Raw genomic sequence first — 20710 nt, 5'->3', positions numbered from 1 at the left:
AACGCATCAATATCACATAATGCAGGATCTCCTGGCGCAAGGGAAAATGCCCAGTCCTGAGGGTCGCCACGTAATAAAGAAATAATGATCTTAACTTGTTGAACTGGGTCACCAGAGGAGCGGGGTTTCAAAGCCAGAAACAGTTTACAATTATTTTTGAAATTCAGAAACTTAGCTCTATCTCCAGAAAATAGGTCAGGAATAGGAATTCTAGGTTCTAACATAGATTTCTGAACCACAATGTCTTGAATATTTTGTACTTTTGCAGCGAGATGATCCACACAAGAAAACAGACCTTTAATGTCCATCACTACACCTGTGTCCTGAACCACCCAAATGTCTAGGGGAAAAGAAAGACAAAACACAGTGCAGAGAAAAAAAAAATGGTCTCAGAACTTCTCTTTTCCCTCTATTGAGAAGCATTAGTACTTTGGGCCTCCAGTACTGTTATGAACTGGTGGTTCAGAAACACAATGGATCTGGTGGTTAAGAGCACACAAAGTGACCTGATAGTTACTAATAACATAGGACGAGCTCTGAGACGTGGGAACTCTGCTGACCGCAATCCCTAATCCTATCACACCACACTAGAGGTAGCCATGGAGCGCTCCTGACCAGACCTAGGCGCCTTGGGCACAGCCTGAGAAACTAGCTAGCCCTGAAGATAGAAAAATAAGCCTACCTTGCCTCAGAGAAATTCCCCAAAGGAAAAGGCAGCCCCCCACATATAATGACTGTGAGTAAAGATGAAAATACAAACACAGAGCTGAAATAGGTTTTAGCAAAGTGAGGCCCGACTTACTGAATAGACCGAGGATAGGAAAGATAGCTTTGCGGTCAGCACAAAACCCTACAAACAACCACGCAGAGGGCGCAAAAAGACCCTCCGTACCGACTAACGGTACGGAGGTGCTCCCTCTGCGTCCCAGAGCTTCCAGCATGCAAGAAAAACCAATATAGCAAGCTGGACGGAAAAAATAGCAAACAAAAGTAACACAAGCAGAACTTAGCTTATGCAGGGCAGACAGGCCACAAGACGATCCAGGAGAGAGCAAGACCAATACTGGAACATTGACTGGAGGCAAGGAACAAAGAACTAGGTGGAGTTAAATAGAGCAGCACCTAACGACTTAACCTCGTCACCTGAGGAAGGAAACTCAGAAGCCGCAGTACCAGTCACATCCACCAGAGGAAGCTCATAGACAGAACCAGCCGAAGTACCACTCACGACCAGAGGAGGGAGCTCGACCACAGAATTCACAACAGTGTGGTGTTGGTCAGTGCTATGTGTGGTGTGCAGTGCGCAGTGTCGGTTGGTCAGTGCTGTCTGTCAGTGTGTGCTGTTGGTCGGTCAGTGCTGTCAGTGTGTGGTGTCGGTCGGTCAGTGCATGGTGTTGGTCAGTCAGTGCTGTCAGTCTGTGTTGTCGTTCGTTCAGTGCTGTCAGTGTGCGGTGTCGGTTGGTCAGCGGTGTCAGTGTGTGGTGTAGTTCAGTCAGTGCTGTTAGTGTGTGCGGTCGGTGCTGTCAGTATGCGGTGTCGGTCAGTGCTGTCAGTGTGTGGTGTCGGTCGGTCAGTGCGCGGTGTTGGTCAGTCAGTGCTGTCAGTGTGTGGTGTCAGTCAGTGCTGTCAGTTTGTGGTGTCGGTCGGTCACTGATGTCTGTCAGTACTGTCAGTCTGTGGTGTCGTTCGGTCAGTGCTGTCAGTGTGCGGTGTCGTTCGGTCAGTGCTGTCAGTCTGTGGTGTCGTTCGGTCAGTGCTGTCAGTCTGTGGTGTCGTTCGGTCAGTGCTGTCAGTGTGCGGTGTCGGTCGGTGCTGTCAGTGTGCGGTGTCGGTCGGTCAGTGCTGTCAGTGTGTGAGGTCGGTCAGTGCTGTCAGTCTGTGGTGTCGTTCGGTCAGTGCTGTCAGTCTGTGGTGTCGTTCGGTCAGTGCTGTCAGTCTGTGGTGTCGTTTGGTCAGTGCTGTCAGTCTGTGGTGTCGTTTGGTCAGTGCTGTCAGTCTGTGGTGTCGTTTGGTCAGTGCTGTCAGGCTGTGGTGTCGTTCAGTCAGTGCTGTCAGTCTGTGGTGTCGTTCGGTCAGTGCTGTCAGTGCGCGGTGTCGGCTGGTGCTGTCAGTGCGCGGTGTCGGTCGGTGCTGTCAGTCTGTGGTGTCGTTTGGTCAGTGCTGTCAGTGTGCGGTGTCGGTCGGTCAGTGCTGTCAGTCTGTGGTGTCGTTTGGTCAGTGCTGTCAGGCTGTGGTGTCGTTCGGTCAGTGCTGTCAGTCTGTGGTGTCGTTCGGTCAGTGCTGTCAGTGCGCGGTGTCGGCTGGTGCTGTCAGTGCGCGGTGTCGGTCGGTGCTGTCAGTGTGCGGTGTCGGTCGGTCAGTGCTGTCAGTGTGCGGTGTCGGTCGGTCTGTGATGTCAGATGGTTAGCGGTTTCAGTGGGTCCTTAGGGTCACACGGCAGTGCGGACCCCGTCCACACCGGCACCATACGGTGTGACAGGAGCCGCTGAGGTGAGCTTGGATCGGCGCAGCGGTCAGGACGACGGAGGTTTCTCTTTGCTCCAGTTCTTGGCCCCCGGATTGTGTGAGGCGATAGAAAGAGCTGCAGGACATGACTGGCTCCAATAGAGGGCGCTGCAGCCTCCACCACAAGCCGAGCTGCTGCCCGGATCCTGGGAGGGTGACTGACGGTAGGGTGACGGCTCACGGCAGGCTGGGCTCGGACACCGTGCAGGCTGCAGCTCGTCCTCTGGAGACGTGCGGCCATTATCCTGCTCTCCCACATCTGGACGCCTCGCCACAGGATGGCGCTGCACATGGCATCTGCACAGGCTGAGGTAAGCTGCAGCGCGGGAAGGGTTAACACCGCCTCTGCCCAGGGCACTGCCAGCTGTCCTCATTAACCCTCCACTGCCCGCGGGGACCGGCACAGCACAGCACAGCCTCCGCCACCTGGAGTAACAGCTGCTGCGCACCACGGGGAAAGGGTTAATAACACCGACACAGCCAGGGCCTCCCGGTGCACCGCGCTCCCTGGAGGAACGTGAAGGGTTAACAGCGGGGTATCTCTAAGGACGAGGACGAGAACAAGTGGCCCCTTCTGTGTCCGAGCAGAGTTCAGTGGGGCAGGTACGCAGCTCCTGTGCGGAGTGATGTGTTAGCTGCAGACGATCTGTTGGCGGTTATAGATGGAGGATAGACGGCAGTACCGGACCGAGCAGCGAGCTACGTGTGACCGCGGTTATAGATGGAGGATAGACCGCAGTACCGGACCGAGCAGCGAGCTACGTGTGACCAGTGTCCGCGGTTATAGATGGAGGATAGACGGCAGTACCGGACCGAGCAGCGAGCTACGTGTGACCGGTGACCGCGGTTATAGATGGAGGATAGACGGCAGTACCGGACCGAGCAGCGAGCTATGTGTGACCGGTGTCCGCAGTTATAGATGGAGGATAGACGGCAGTACCGGACCGAGCAGTGAGCTACGTGTGACCGCGGTTATAGATGGAGGATAGACGGCAGTACCGGACCGAGCAGTGAGCTACGTGTGACCGCGGTTATAGATGGAGGATAGACGGCAGTACCGGACCGAGCAGCGAGCTACGTGTGACCGCGGTTATAGATGGAGGATAGACGGCAGTACCGGACCGAGCAGCGAGCTACGTGTGACCGCGGTTATAGATGGAGGATAGACGGCAGTACCGGACCGAGCAGCGAGCTACGTGTGACCACGGTTATAGATGGAGGATAGACGGCAGTACCGGACGGAGCAGCGAGCTACGTGTGACCGGTGACTGCGGTTATAGATGGAGGATAGACGGCAGTACCGGACCGAGCAGCGAGCTACGTGTGACCGGTGACTGCGGTTATAGATGGAGGATAGACGGCAGTACCGGACCGAGCAGCGAGCTACGTGTGACCGGTGACCGCGGTTATAGATGGAGGATAGACGGCAGTACCGGACCGAGCAGCGAGCTACGTGTGACCGGTGTCCGCGGTTATAGATGGAGGATAGACGGCAGTACCGGACCGAGCAGCGAGCTACGTGTGACCGGTGACTGCGGTTATAGATGGAGGATAGACGGCAGTACCGGACCGAGCAGCGAGCTACGTGTGACCGGTGACCGCGGTTATAGATGGAGGATAGACGGCAGTACCGGACCGAGCAGTGAGCTACGTGTGACCGCGGTTATAGATGGAGGATAGACGGCAGTACCGGACCGAGCAGCGAGCTACGTGTGACCGCGGTTATAGATGGAGGATAGACGGCAGTACCGGACCGAGCAGCGAGCTACGTGTGACCGCGGTTATAGATGGAGGATAGACGGCAGTACCGGACCGAGCAGCGAGCTACGTGTGACCGCGGTTATAGATGGAGGATAGACGGCAGTACCGGACCGAGCAGCGAGCTACGTGTGACCGCGGTTATAGATGGAGGATAGACGGCAGTACCGGACCGAGCAGCGAGCTACGTGTGACCACGGTTATAGATGGAGGATAGACGGCAGTACCGGACGGAGCAGCGAGCTACGTGTGACCGGTGACTGCGGTTATAGATGGAGGATAGACGGCAGTACCGGACCGAGCAGCGAGCTACGTGTGACCGGTGTCCGCGGTTATAGATGGAGGATAGACGGCAGTACCGGACCGAGCAGCGAGCTACGTGTGACCGGTGTCCGCGGTTATAGATGGAGGATAGACGGCAGTACCGGACCGAGCAGCGAGCTACGTGTGACCGGTGACTGCGGTTATAGATGGAGGATAGACGGCAGTACCGGACCGAGCAGCGAGCTACGTGTGACCGGTGACTGCGGTTATAGATGGAGGATAGACGGCAGTACCGGACCGAGCAGCGAGCTACGTGTGACCGGTGACCGCGGTTATAGATGGAGGATAGACGGCAGTACCGGACCGAGCAGCGAGCTACGTGTGACCGGTGACCGTGGTTATAGATGGAGGATAGACGGCAGTACCGGACCGAGCAGCGAGCTACGTGTGACCGGTGACCGCGGTTATAGATGGAGGATAGACGGCAGTACCGGACCGAGCAGCGAGCTACGTGTGACCGGTGACTGCGGTTATAGATGGAGGATAGACGGCAGTACCAGACCGAGCAGCGAGCTACGTGTGACCGGTGTCTGTGGTTATAGATGGAGGATAGACGGCAGTACCGGACCGAGCAGCGAGCTACGTGTGACCGGTGACCGCGGTTATAGATGGAGGATAGACGGCAGTACCGGACCGAGCAGCGAGCTACGTGTGACCGGTGTCCGCGGTTATAGATGGAGGATAGACGGCAGTACCGGACCGAGCAGCGAGCTACGTGTGACCGGTGACCGCGGTTATAGATGGAGGATAGACGGCAGTACCGGACCGAGCAGCGAGCTACGTGTGACCGGTGACCGCGGTTATAGATGGAGGATAGACGGCAGTACCGGACCGAGCAGCGAGCTACGTGTGACCGGTGACTGCGGTTATAGATGGAGGATAGACGGCAGTACCAGACCGAGCAGTGAGCTACGTGTGACCGGTGACCGCGGTTATAGATGGAGGATAGACAGCAGTACCGGACCGAGCAGCGAGCTACGTGTGACCGGTGACTGCGGTTATAGATGGAGGATAGACGGCAGTACCAGACCGAGCAGCGAGCTACGTGTGACCGGTGACCGCGGTTATAGATGGAGGATAGACGGCAGTACCGGACCGAGCAGCGAGCTACGTGTGACCGGTGACCGTGGTTATAGATGGAGGATAGACGGCAGTACCGGACCGAGCAGCGAGCTACGTGTGACCGGTGACCGCGGTTATAGATGGAGGATAGACGGCAGTACCGGACCGAGCAGCGAGCTACGTGTGACCGGTGACTGCGGTTATAGATGGAGGATAGACGGCAGTACCAGACCGAGCAGCGAGCTACGTGTGACCGGTGTCTGTGGTTATAGATGGAGGATAGACGGCAGTACCGGACCGAGCAGCGAGCTACGTGTGACCGGTGACCGCGGTTATAGATGGAGGATAGACGGCAGTACCGGACCGAGCAGCGAGCTACGTGTGACCGGTGACTGCGGTTATAGATGGAGGATAGACGGCAGTACCAGACCGAGCAGTGAGCTACGTGTGACCGGTGACCGCGGTTATAGATGGAGGATAGACGGCAGTACCGGACCGAGCAGCGAGCTACGTGTGACCGGTGACTGCGGTTATAGATGGAGGATAGACGGCAGTACCAGACCGAGCAGTGAGCTACGTGTGACCGGTGACCGCGGTTATAGATGTAGGATAGACGGCAGTACCGGACCGAGCAGCGAGCTACGTGTGACCGGTGACCGTGGTTATAGATGGAGGATAGACGGCAGTACCGGACCGAGCAGCGAGCTACGTGTGACCGGTGACCGCGGTTATAGATGGAGGATAGACGGCAGTACCGGACCGAGCAGCGAGCTACGTGTGACCGGTGACCGCGGTTATAGATGGAGGATAGACGGCAGTACCAGACCGAGCAGCGAGCTACGTGTGACCGGTGTCTGTGGTTATAGATGGAGGATAGACGGCAGTACCGGACCGAGCAGCGAGCTACGTGTGACCGGTGACCGCGGTTATAGATGGAGGATAGACGGCAGTACCGGACCGAGCAGCGAGCTACGTGTGACCGGTGACTGCGGTTATAGATGGAGGATAGACGGCAGTACCAGACCGAGCAGTGAGCTACGTGTGACCGGTGACCGCGGTTATAGATGGAGGATAGACGGCAGTACCGGACCGAGCAGCGAGCTACGTGTGACCGGTGACCGTGGTTATAGATGGAGGATAGACGGCAGTACCGGACCGAGCAGCGAGCTACGTGTGACCGGTGACCGCGGTTATAGATGGAGGATAGACGGCAGTACCGGACCGAGCAGCGAGCTACGTGTGACCGGTGACTGCGGTTATAGATGGAGGATAGACGGCAGTACCAGACCGAGCAGCGAGCTACGTGTGACCGGTGTCTGTGGTTATAGATGGAGGATAGACGGCAGTACCAGACCGAGCAGCGAGCTACGTGTGACCGCGGTTATAGATGGAGGATAGACGGCAGTACCGGACCGAGCAGCGAGCTACGTGTGACCGGTGACTGCGGTTATAGATGGAGGATAGACGGCAGTACCAGACCGAGCAGCGAGCTACGTGTGACCGCGGTTATAGATGGAGGATAGACGGCAGTACCGGACCGAGCAGCGAGCTACGTGTGACCGGTGACTGCGGTTATAGATGGAGGATAGACGGCAGTACCAGACCGAGCAGCGAGCTACGTGTGACCGGTGACCGCGGTTATAGATGGAGGATAGACGGCAGTACCGGACCGAGCAGTGAGCTACGTGTCACCGGTGACCGCGGTTATAGATGGAGGATAGACGGCAGTACCAGACCGAGCAGCGAGCTACGTGTGACCGGTGACCGCGGTTATAGATGGAGGATAGACGGCAGTACCGGACCGAGCAGCGAGCTACGTGTGACCGGTGTCCGCGGTTATAGATGGAGGATAGACGGCAGTACCGGACCGAGCAGCGAGCTACGTGTGACCGGTGTCCGCGGTTATAGATGGAGGATAGACGGCAGTACCGGACCGAGCAGCGAGCTACGTGTGACCGGTGACCGCGGTTATAGATGGAGGATAGACGGCAGTACCGGACCGAGCAGCGAGCTACGTGTGACCGGTGTCCGCGGTTATAGATGGAGGATAGACGGCAGTACCGGACCGAGCAGCGAGCTACGTGTGACCGGTGACTGCGGTTATAGATGGAGGATAGACGGCAGTACCGGACCGAGCAGTGAGCTACGTGTGACTGCTGTCCGTGGTTATAGATGGAGGATAGACGGCAGTACCGGACCGAGCAGCGAGCTACGTGTGACCGGTGACTGCGGTTATAGATGGAGGATAGACGGCAGTACCGGACCGAGCAGCGAGCTACGTGTGACCGGTGACCGCGGTTATAGATGGAGGATAGACGGCAGTACCGGACCGAGCAGCGAGCTACGTGTGACCGGTGACCGCGGTTATAGATGGAGGATAGACGGCAGTACCGGACCGAGCAGCGAGCTACGTGTGACTGGTGACCGCGGTTATAGATGGAGGATAGACGGCAGTACCGGACCGAGCAGCGAGCTACGTGTGACCGGTGACTGCGGTTATAGATGGAGGATAGACGGCAGTACCGGACCGAGCAGTGAGCTACGTGTGACCGCGGTTATAGATGGAGGATAGACCGCAGTACCGGACCGAGCAGCGAGCTACGTGTGACCGGTGTCCGCGGTTATAGATGGAGGATAGACGGCAGTACCAGACCGAGCAGCGAGCTACGTGTGACCGGTGACCGCGGTTATAGATGGAGGATAGACGGCAGTACCGGACCGAGCAGTGAGCTACGTGTGACCGGTGACCGCGGTTATAGATGGAGGATAGACGGCAGTACCGGACCGAGCAGCGAGCTACGTGTGACCGGTGACCGCGATTATAGATGGAGGATAGACGGCAGTACCGGACCGAGCAGCGAGCTACGTGTGACTGGTGTCCGCGGTTATAGATGGAGGATAGACGGCAGTACCGGACCGAGCAGCGAGCTACGTGTGACCGGTGTCCGCGGTTATAGATGGAGGATAGACGGCAGTACCGGACCGAGCAGCGAGCTACGTGTGACCGGTGACCGCGATTATAGATGGAGGATAGACGGCAGTACCGGACCGAGCAGCGAGCTACGTGTGACCGGTGTCCGCGGTTATAGATGGAGGATAGACGGCAGTACCGGACCGAGCAGCGAGCTATGTGTGACCGGTGACTGCGGTTATAGATGGCAGTACCGGACCGAGCAGCGAGCTACGTGTGACCGCGGTTATAGATGGAGGATAGACGGCAGTACCGAACCGAGCAGCGAGCTATGTGTGACCGCGGTTATAGATGGAGGATAGACGGCAGTACCGGACCGAGCAGCGAGCTATGTGTGACCGCGGTTATAGATGGAGGATAGACGGCAGTACCGGACCGAGCAGCGAGCTATGTGTGACCGGTGTCCGCGGTTATAGATGGAGGATAGACGGCAGTACCGGACCGAGCAGCGAGCTACGTGTGACCGGTGACCGCGGTTATAGATGGAGGATAGACGGCAGTACCGGACCGAGCAGTGAGCTACGTGTGACGGCGGTTATAGATGGAGGATAGACTGCAGTACCGGACCGAGCAGCGAGCTATGTGTGACCGGTGTCCGCGGTTATAGATGGAGGATAGACGGCAGTACCAGACCGAGCAGCGAGCTACGTGTGACCGGTGACCGCGGTTATAGATGGAGGATAGACGGCAGTACCGGACCGAGCAGCGAGCTACGTGTGACTGGTGACCGCGGTTATAGATGGAGGATAGACGGCAGTACCGGACCGAGCAGCGAGCTACGTGTGACCGGTGTCCGCGGTTATAGATGGAGGATAGACGGCAGTACTGGACCGAGCAGCGAGCTACGTGTGACCGGTGTCCGCGGTTATAGATGGAGGATAGACGGCAGTACTGGACCGAGCAGCGAGCTACGTGTGACCGGTGTCCGCGGTTATAGATGGAGGATAGACGGCAGTACCCGACCGAGCGGCGAGCTACGTGTGACCGGTGTCCGCGGTTATAGATGGAGGATAGACGGCAGTACTGGACCGAGCAGGGAGCTACGTGTGACCGGTGACCGCGGTTATAGATGGAGGATAGACGGCAGTACCGGACCGAGCAGCGAGCTACGTGTGACTGGTGACCGCGGTTATAGATGGAGGATAGACGGCAGTACCGGACCGAGCAGCGAGCTACGTGTGACCGGTGACCGTGGTTATAGATGGAGGATAGACGGCAGTACCGGACCGAGCAGCGAGCTACGTGTGACTGGTGACCGCGGTTATAGATGGAGGATAGACGGCAGTACCGGACCGAGCAGCGAGCTACGTGTGACCGGTGACTGCGGTTATAGATGGAGGATAGACGGCAGTACCGGACCGAGCAGTGAGCTACGTGTGACCGCGGTTATAGATGGAGGATAGACCGCAGTACCGGACCGAGCAGCGAGCTACGTGTGACCGGTGTCCGCGGTTATAGATGGAGGATAGACGGCAGTACCAGACCGAGCAGCGAGCTACGTGTGACCGGTGACCGCGGTTATAGATGGAGGATAGACGGCAGTACCGGACCGAGCCGCGAGCTACGTGTGACCGGTGTCCGCGGTTATAGATGGAGGATAGACGGCAGTACCGGACCGAGCAGCGAGCTACGTGTGACCGCGGTTATAGATGGAGGATAGACGGCAGTACCGGACCGAGCAGCGAGCTACGTGTGACCGGTGACCGCGGTTATAGATGGAGGATAGACGGCAGTACCGGACCGAGCAGCGAGCTACGTGTGACCGGTGTCCGCGGTTATAGATGGAGGATAGACGGCAGTACCGGACCGAGCAGCGAGCTACGTGTGACTGGTGACCGCGGTTATAGATGGAGGATAGATGGCAGTACTGGACCGAGCAGTGAGCTACGTGTGACCGGTGTCCGCGGTTATAGATGGAGGATAGACGGCAGTACCGGACCGAGCAGCGAGCTACGTGTGACTGGTGACCGCGGTTATAGATGGAGGATAGACGGCAGTACCGGACCGAGCAGCGAGCTACGTGTGACCGGTGACCGCGGTTATAGATGGAGGATAGACGGCAGTACCGGACCGAGCAGCGAGCTACGTGTGACTGGTGACCGCGGTTATAGATGGAGGATAGACGGCAGTACCGGACCGAGCAGCGAGCTACGTGTGACCGGTGATTGCGGTTATAGATGGAGGATAGACGGCAGTACCGGACCGAGCAGTGAGCTACGTGTGACCGCGGTTATAGATGGAGGATAGACCGCAGTACCGGACCGAGCAGCGAGCTACGTGTGACCGGTGTCCGCGGTTATAGATGGAGGATAGACGGCAGTACCAGACCGAGCAGCGAGCTACGTGTGACCGGTGACCGCGGTTATAGATGGAGGATAGACGGCAGTACCGGACCGAGCAGCGAGCTACGTGTGACCGGTGTCCGCGGTTATAGATGGAGGATAGACGGCAGTACCGGACCGAGCAGCGAGCTACGTGTGACCGCGGTTATAGATGGAGGATAGACGGCAGTACCGGACCGAGCAGCGAGCTACGTGTGACCGGTGACCGCGGTTATAGATGGAGGATAGACGGCAGTACCGGACCGAGCAGCGAGCTACGTGTGACCGGTGTCCGCGGTTATAGATGGAGGATAGACGGCAGTACCGGACCGAGCAGCGAGCTACGTGTGACTGGTGACCGCGGTTATAGATGGAGGATAGATGGCAGTACTGGACCAAGCAGTGAGCTACGTGTGACCGGTGACCGCGGTTATAGATGGAGGATAGACGGCAGTACTGGACCGAGCAGCGAGCTACGTGTGACCGGTGACCGCGATTATAGATGGAGGATAGACGGCAGTACCGGACCGAGCAGCGAGCTACGTGTGACCGCGGTTATAGATGGAGGATAGACGGCAGTACCAGACCGAGCAGCGAGCTACGTGTGACCGGTGACCGCGGTTATAGATGGAGGATAGACGGCAGTACCGGACCGAGCAGCGAGCTACGTGTGACCGGTGACCGCGGTTATAGATGGAGGATAGACGGCAGTACTGGACCGAGCAGCGAGCTACGTGTGACCGCGATTATAGATGGAGGATAGACGGCAGTACCGGACCGAGCAGCGAGCTACGTGTGACCGGTGACCGCGGTTATAGATGGAGGATAGACGGCAGTACCGGACCGAGCAGCGAGCTACGTGTGACTGGTGACCGCGGTTATAGATGGAGGATAGACGGCAGTACCAGACCGAGCAGCGAGCTACGTGTGACCGGTGTCCGCGGTTATAGATGGAGGATAGACGCAGTACTGGACCGAACAGCGAGCTACGTGTGATCGGTGACTGCGGTTATAGATGGAGGATAGACGGCAGTACCGGACCGAGCAGCGAGCTACGTGTGACCGGTGTCCGCGGTTATAGATGGAGGATAGACGGCAGTACCGGACCGAGCAGCGAGCTACGTGTGACCGGTGTCCGCGGTTATAGATGAGGATAGACGGCAGTACCGGACCGAGCAGCGAGCTACGTGTGACCGGTGTCCGCGGTTATAGATGGAGGATAGACGGCAGTACCGGACCGAGCAGCGAGCTACGTGTGACCGGTGACCGCGATTATAGATGGAGGATAGACGGCAGTACCGGACCGAGCAGCGAGCTACGTGTGACCGGTGTCCGCGGTCATAGATGGAGGATAGACGGCAGTACCGGACCGAGCAGCGTGCTACGTGTGACCGACCGGTGTCCGCGGTTATAGATGGAGGATAGACGGCAGTACCGGACCGAGCAGCGAGCTACGTGTGACCGGTGTCCGCGGTTATAGATGGAGGATAGACGGCGGTACCGGACCGAGCAGCGAGCTACGTGTGACCGGTGACCGCGATTATAGATGGAGGATAGATGGCAGTACCGGACCGAGCAGCGAGCTACGTGTGACCGGTGTCCGCGGTTATAGATGGAGGATAGACGGCAGTACCGGACCGAGCAGCGAGCTACGTGTGACCGGTGTCCGCGGTTATAGATGGAGGATAGACGGCAGTACCGGACCGAGCAGCGAGCTACGTGTGACCGGTGACCGCGGTTATAGATGGAGGATAGACGGCAGTACTGGACCGAACAGTGAGCTACGTGTGACCGGTGACCGCGGTTATAGATGGAGGATAGACGGCAGTACCGGACCGAGCAGCGAGCTACGTGTGACCGGTGTCCGCGGTTATAGATGGAGGATAGACGGCAGTACCGGACCGAGCAGCGAGCTACGTGTCACCGGTGACCGCGGTTATAGATGGAGGATAGACGGCAGTACCGGACCGAGCAGCGAGCTACGTGTGACCGGTGACCGCGATTATAGATGGAGGATAGACGGCAGTACCGGACCGAGCAGCGAGCTACGTGTGACCGGTGTCCGCGGTTATAGATGGAGGATAGACGGCAGTACCGGACCGAGCAGCGAGCTACGTGTGACCGGTGTCCGCGGTTATAGATGGAGGATAGACGGCAGTACCGGACCGAGCAGCGAGCTACGTGTGACCGGTGACCGCGGTTATAGATGGAGGATAGACGGCAGTACTGGACCGAGCAGTGAGCTACGTGTGACCGGTGACCGCGGTTATAGATGGAGGATAGACGGCAGTACCGGACCGAGCAGCGAGCTACGTGTGACCGGTGTCCGCGGTTATAGATGGAGGATAGACGGCAGTACCGGACCGAGCAGCGAGCTACGTGTGACCGGTGACCGCGATTATAGATGGAGGATAGACGGCAGTACCGGACCGAGCAGCGAGCTACGTGTGACCGGTGTCCGCGGTTATAGATGGAGGATAGACGGCAGTACCGGACCGAGCAGCGAGCTACGTGTGACCGGTGTCCGCGGTTATAGATGGAGGATAGACGGCAGTACCGGACCGAGCAGCGAGCTACGTGTGACCGGTGACCGCGATTATAGATGGAGGATAGACGGCAGTACCGGACCGAGCAGCGAGCTACGTGTGACCGGTGTCCGCGGTTATAGATGGAGGATAGACGGCAGTACCGGACCGAGCAGCGAGCTACGTGTGACCGGTGTCCGCGGTTATAGATGGAGGATAGACGGCAGTACCGGACCGAGCAGCGAGCTACGTGTGACCACGGTTATAGATGGAGGATAGACGGCAGTACCGGACCGAGCAGCGAGCTACGTGTGACCGGTGACCGCGATTATAGATGGAGGATAGACGGCAGTACCGGACCGAGCAGCGAGCTACGTGTGACCGCGGTTATAGATGGAGGATAGACGGCAGTACCGGACCGAGCAGCGAGCTACGTGTGACCGGTGACCGCGATTATAGATGGAGGATAGACCGCAGTACCCGACCGAGCAGCGAGCTACGTGTGACCGGTGACCGCGGTTATAGATGGAGGATAGACGGCAGTACCGGACCGAGCAGCGAGCTACGTGTCACCGGTGACCGCGGTTATAGATGAAGGATAGACGGCAGTACCGGACCGAGCAGCGAGCTACATGTGACCGGTGTCCGCGGTTATAGATGGAGGATAGACGGCAGTACCGGACCGAGCAGCGAGCTACGTGTGACCGGTGTCCGCGGTTATAGATGGAGGATAGACGGCAGTACCGGACCGAGCAGCGAGCTACGTGTGACCGGTGTCCGTGGTTATAGATGGAGGATAGACGGCAGTACCGGACCGAGCAGTGAGCTACGTGTGACCGGTGTCCGCGGTTATAGATGGAGGATAGACGGCAGTACCGGACCGAGCAGCGAGCTACGTGTGACCGGTGACCGCGGTTATAGATGGAGGATAGACGGCAGTACTGGACCGAGCAGCGAGCTACGTGTGACCGGTGACCGCGGTTATAGATGGAGGATAGACCGCAGTACCGGACCGAGCAGCGAGCTACGTGTGACCGGTGACCGCGGTTATAGATGGAGGATAGACGGCAGTACTGGACCGAGCAGCGAGCTACGTGTGACCGGTGACCGCGGTTATAGATGGAGGATAGACGGCAGTACCGGACCGAGCCGCGACCTACGTGTGACCGGTGACCGCGGTTATAGATGGAGGATAGACGGCAGTACTGGACCGAGCAGCGAGCTACGTGTGACCGGTGACCGCGGTTATAGATGGAGGATAGACTGCAGTACCGGACCGAGCAGCGAGCTACGTGTGACCGGTGACCGCGGTTATAGATTGAGGATAGACGGCAGTACCGGACCGAGCCGCGACCTACGTGTGACCGGTGTCCGTGGTTATAGATTGAGGATAGACGGCAGTACCGGACCGAGCAGCGAGCTACGTGTGACCGGTGACCGCGATTATAGATGGAGGATAGACGGCAGTACCGGACCGAGCAGCGAGCTACGTGTGACCGGTGTCCGCGGTTATAGATGGAGGATAGACGGCAGTACCGGACCGAGCAGCGAGCTACGTGTGACCGGTGTCCGCGGTTATAGATGGAGGATAGACGGCAGTACCGGACCGAGCAGCGACCTACGTGTGACCGCGGTTATAGATGGAGGATAGACGGCAGTATCGGACCGAGCAGTGAGCTACGTGTGACCGGTGACCGCGGTTATAGATGGAGGATAGACGGCAGTACCGGACCGAGCAGCGAGCTACGTGTCACCGGTGACCGCGGTTATAGATGGAGGATAGACGGCAGTATCGGACCGAGCAGCGAGCTACGTGTCACCGGTGACCGCGGTTATAGATGGAGGATAGATGGCAGTACCGGACCGAGCAGCGAGCTACGTGTGACCGGTGACTGCGGTTATAGATGGAGGATAGACGGCAGTACCGGACCGAGCAGCAAGCTACGTGTGACCGGTGACCGCGGTTATAGATGGAGGATAGACCGCAGTACCGGACCGAGCAGCGAGCTACGTGTGACCACGGTTATAGATGGAGGATAGACGGCAGTACCCGACCGAGCGGCGAGCTACGTGTGACCGGTGACTGTGGTTATAGATGGAGGATAGACGGCAGTACCGGACCGAGCAGCGAGCTACGTGTGACCGGTGTCCGCGGTTATAGATGGAGGATAGACGGCAGTACCGGACCGAGCAGCGAGCTACGTGTGACCGGTGTCCGCGGTTATAGATGGAGGATAGACTGCAGTACCGGACCGAGCAGCGAGCTACGTGTGACCGGTGACCGTGGTTATAGATGGAGGATAGACGGCAGTACTGGACCGAGCAGCGAGCTACGTGTGACCGGTGACCGCGGTTATAGATGGAGGATAGACGGCAGTATCGAACTGAGCAGCGAGCTACGTGTGACCGGTGACGGCGGTTATAGATGGAGGATAGACGGCAGTACCGGACTGAGCAGCGAGCTACGTGTGACCGGTGTCCGCGATTATAGATGGAGGATAGACGGCAGTACCGGACCGAGCAGCGAGCTACGTGTGACCGGTGTCCGCGGTTATAGATGGAGGATAGACGGCAGTACCGGACCGAGCAGCGAGCTATGTGTGACCGGTGTCCGCGGTTATAGATGGAGGATAGACGGCAGTACCGGACCGAGCAGCGAGCTACGTGTGACCGCGGTTATAGATGGAGGATAGACGGCAGTACCGGACCGAGCAGCGAGCTACGTGTGACCGGTGTCCGCGGTTATAGATGGAGGATAGACGGCAGTACCGGACCGAGCAGCGAGCTACGTGTGACCGGTGTCCGCAGTTATAGATGGAGGATAGACGGCAGTACCGGACCGAGCAGCGAGCTACGTGTGACCGGTGTCCGCGGTTATAGATGGAGGATAGACTGCAGTACCGGACCGAGCAGCGAGCTACGTGTGACCGGTGACCGCGGTTATAGATGGAGGATAGACGGCAGTACCGGACCGAGCAGCGAGCTACGTGTGACCGGTGACCGCGGTTATAGATGGAGGATAGACGGCAGTACCGGACCGAGCAGCGAGCTACGTGTCACCGGTGACCGCGGTTATAGATGGAGGATAGACGGCAGTATCGGACCGAGCAGCGAGCTACGTGTCACCGGTGACCGCGGTTATAGATGGAGGATAGACGGCAGTACCGGACCGAGCAGCGAGCTACGTGTGACCGGTGACTGCGCTTATAGATGGAGGATAGACGGCAGTACCGGACCGAGCAGCGAGCTACGTGTGACCGGTGTCCGCGGTTATAGATGGAGGATAGACGGCAGTACCGGACCGAGCAGCGAGCTACGTGTGACTGGTGACCGCGGTTACAGATGGAGGATCAACGGCAGTACCGGACCGAGCAGCGAGCTACGTGTGACCGGTGTCCGCGGTTATAGATGAAGGATAGACGGCAGTACCGGACCGAGCAGCGAGCTACGTGTGATCGGTGTTCGCGGTTATAGATGGAGGATAGACGGCAGTACCAGACCGAGCAGCGAGCTACGTGTGACCGGTGACTGTGGTTATAGATGGAGGATAGACGGCAGTACCAGACCGAGCAGCGAGCTACGTGTGACCGGTGACCGCGGTTATAGATGGAGGATAGACGGCAGTACCGGACCGAGCAGCGAGCTACGTGTGACCGGTGACCGCGGTTATAGATGGAGGATAGACGGCAGTACTGGACCGAGCAGCGAGCTACGTGTGACGGTGTCCGCGGTTATAGATGGAGGATAGACGGCAGTACCGGACCGAGCAGTGAGCTACGTGTGACCGGTGTCCGCGGTTATAGATGGAGGATAGACGGCAGTACCGGACCGAGCAGCGAGCTACGTGTGACCGGTGTCCGCGGTTATAGATGGAGGATAGACGGCAGTACCGGACCGAGCAGCGAGCTACGTGTGACCGGTGACCGCGGTTATAGATGGAGGATAGACGGCAGTACCGGACCGAGCAGCGAGCTACGTGTGACCGGTGTCCGCGGTTATAGATGGAGGATAGACGGCAGTACCGGACCGAGCAGCGAGCTACGTGTGACCGCAGTTATAGATGGAGGATAGACGGCAGTACCGGACCGAGCAGCGAGCTACGTGTGACCGGTGTCCGCGGTTATAGATGGAGGATAGACGGCAGTACCGGACCGAGCAGCGAGCTACGTGTGACTGGTGACCGCGGTTACAGATGGAGGATAAACGGCAGTACCGGACCGAGCAGCGAGCTACGTGTGACCGGTGTCCGCGGTTATAGATGGAGGATAGACGGCAGTACCGGTCCGAGCAGCGAGCTACGTGTGACCGGTGTTCGCGGTTATAGATGGAGGATAGACGGCAGTACCAGACCGAGCAGCGAGCTACGTGTGACCGGTGACTGTGGTTATAGATGGAGGATAGACGGCAGTACCAGACCGAGCAGCGAGCTACGTGTGACCGGTGACCGCGGTTATAGATGGAGGATAGACGGCAGTACCGGACCGAGCAGCGAGCTACGTGTGACCGGTGACCGCGGTTATAGATGGAGGATAGACGGCAGTACCGGACCGAGCAGCGAGCTACGTGTGACCGGTGACCGCGGTTATAGATGGAGGATAGACGGCAGTACTGGACCAAGCAGCGAGCTACGTGTGACCGGTGACCGCGGTTATAGATGGAGGATAGATGGCAGTACCGGACCGAGCAGCGAGCTACGTGTCACCGGTGACCGCGGTTATAGATGGAGGATAGACGGCAGTATCGGACCGAGCAGCGAGCTACGTGTCACCGGTGACCGCGGTTATAGATGGAGGATAGACGGCAGTACCGGACCGAGCAGCGAGCTACGTGTGACCGGTGACTGCGGTTATAGATGGAGGATAGACGGCAGTACCGGACCGAGCAGCGAGCTACGTGTGACCGGTGACCGCGGTTATAGATGGAGGATAGACCGCAGTACCGGACCGAGCAGCGAGCTACGTGTGACCACGGTTATAGATGGAGGATAGACGGCAGTACCCGACCGAGCGGCGAGCTACGTGTGACCGGTGACGGTGGTTATAGATGGAGGATAGACGGCAGTACCGGACCGAGCAGCGAGCTACGTGTGACCGGTGTCCGCGGTTATAGATGGAGGATAGACGGCAGTACCGGACCGAGCAGCGAGCTACGTGGGACCAGTGACTGCGGTTATAGATGGAGGATAGACGGCAGTACCGGACCGAGCAGCGAGCTACGTGTGACCGGTGACCGTGGTTATAGATGGAGGATAGACGGCAGTACTGGACCGAGCAGCGAGCTACGTGTGACCGCTGTCCGCGGTTATAGATGGAGGATAGACGGCAGTATCGGACCGAGCAGCGAGCTACGTGTGACTGGTGACCGCGGTTATAGATGGAGGATAGACGGCAGTATCGAACTGAGCAGCGAGCTACGTGTGACCGGTGACGGCGGTTATAGATGGAGGATAGACTGCAGTACCGGACTGAGCAGCGAGCTACGTGTGACCGGTGTCCGCGGTTATAGATGGAGGATAGACGGCAGTACCGGACCGAGCAGCGAGCTACGTGTGACCGGTGTCCGCGGTTATAGATGGAGGATAGACGGCAGTACCGGACCGAGCAGCGAGCTATGTGTGACCGGTGTCCGCGGTTATAGATGGAGGATAGACGGCAGTACCAGACCGAGCAGCGAGCTACGTGTGACCGGTGACCGTGGTTATAGATGGAGGATAGACGGCAGTGCTGGACTGAGCAGTGAGCTACGTGTGACCGATGTCCGCGGTTATAGATGGAGGATAGACGGCAGTACCAGACCGAGCAGCGAGCTACGTGTGACCGGTGACCGCGGTTATAGATGGAGGATAGACGGCAGTACCGGACCGAGCAGTGAGCTACGTGTGACCGCGGTTATAGATGGAGGATAGACGGCAGTATCGGACCGAGCAGCGAGCTACATGTGACCGGTGTCCGCGGTTATAGATGGAGGATAGACGGCAGTATCGGACCGAGCAGCGAGCTACGTGTCACCGGTGACCGCGGTTATAGATGGAGGATAGACCGCAGTACCGGACCGAGCAGCGAGCTACGTGTCACCGGTGACCGCGGTTATAGATGGAGGATAGACGGCAGTACCGGACCGAGCAGCGAGCTACGTGTGACCGGTGACCGCGGTTATAGATGGAGGATAGAAGGCAGTACCGGACCGAGCAGCGAGCTACGTGTGACCGGTGACCGCGGTTATAGATGGAGGATAGACGGCAGTACCGGACCGATCAGCGAGCTACGTGTGACCGGTGACCGCGGTTATAGATGGAGGATAGACGGCAGTACCGGACCGAGCAGCGAGCTACGTGTGACCGGTGACCGCGGTTATAGATGGAGGATAGACGGCAGTACCGGACCGAGCAGCGAGCTACGTGTGACCGGTGACCGCGGTTATAGATGGAGGATAGACCGCAGTACCGGACCGAGCAGCGAGCTACGTGTGACCACGGTTATAGATGGAGGATAGACGGCAGTACCCGACCGAGCGGCGAGCTACGTGTGACCGGTGACCGTGGTTATAGATGGAGGATAGACGGCAGTACCGGACCGAGCAGCGAGCTACGTGTGACCGGTGTCCGTGGTTATAGATGGAGGATAGACGGCAATACCGGACCGAGCAGCGAGCTACGTGTGACTGGTGACCGCGGTTATAGATGGAGGATAGACGGCAGTACCGGACCGAGCAGCGAGCTACGTGTGACCGGTGACCGCGGTTATAGATGGAGGATAGACGGCAGTACCGGACCGAGCAGCGAGCTACGTGTGACCGGTGTCCGCGGTTATAGATGGAGGATAGACGGCAGTACCAGACCGAGCAGCGAGCTACGTGTGACCGGTGACTGTGGTTATAGATGGAGGATAGACGGCAGTACCAGACCGAGCAGCGAGCTACGTGTGACCGGTGACCGCGGTTATAGATGGAGGATAGACGGCAGTACCGGACCGAGCAGCGAGCTACGTGTGACCGGTGACCGCGGTTATAGATGGAGGATAGACGGCAGTACTGGACCGAGCAGCGAGCTACGTGTGACCGGTGACCGCGGTTATAGATGGAGGATAGACGGCAGTACTGGACCGAGCAGCGAGCTACGTGTGACCGCGGTTATAGATGGAGGATAGACGGCAGTACCGGACCGAGCAGCGAGCTACGTGTGACCGGTGACCGCGGTTATAGATGGAGGATAGACGGCAGTACTGGACCGAGCAGCGAGCTACGTG

General features: G+C 58.5%; 1 protein-coding gene across 4 annotated transcripts in view; it reads left to right on the top strand.

The window, feature by feature from the left end:
• The first annotated feature begins 2634 nt into the window (after nucleotides 1-2634).
• NRBP2 (nuclear receptor binding protein 2) overlaps nucleotides 2635-20710 on the top strand; it is a 226668-nt gene continuing 208592 nt past the window's right edge. For 3 of the 4 annotated variants that reach the window (XR_011314155.1, XM_069732161.1, XM_069732163.1), the window contains exon 1: nucleotides 2635-2816. Coding sequence is in view for 2 of the 4 variants with exons in the window: in XM_069732161.1 (XP_069588262.1) it covers nucleotides 2784-2816 (33 nt within the window). In the remaining 2 variants the exon portion in view is untranslated. Of the gene's footprint in view, nucleotides 2817-2925; nucleotides 3109-20710 lie in introns of those variants that run through there. The other variant, XM_069732164.1, reaches the window with a different exon arrangement.

This window comes from Ranitomeya imitator, chromosome 6 (genome assembly GCF_032444005.1).
Source record: "Ranitomeya imitator isolate aRanImi1 chromosome 6, aRanImi1.pri, whole genome shotgun sequence".
In the NCBI taxonomy this organism is placed as follows: Eukaryota; Metazoa; Chordata; class Amphibia; order Anura; family Dendrobatidae; genus Ranitomeya; species Ranitomeya imitator.
Note: the sequence above shows the minus strand (reverse complement) of the source record. Positions and strands in the feature narration are given on the sequence as shown.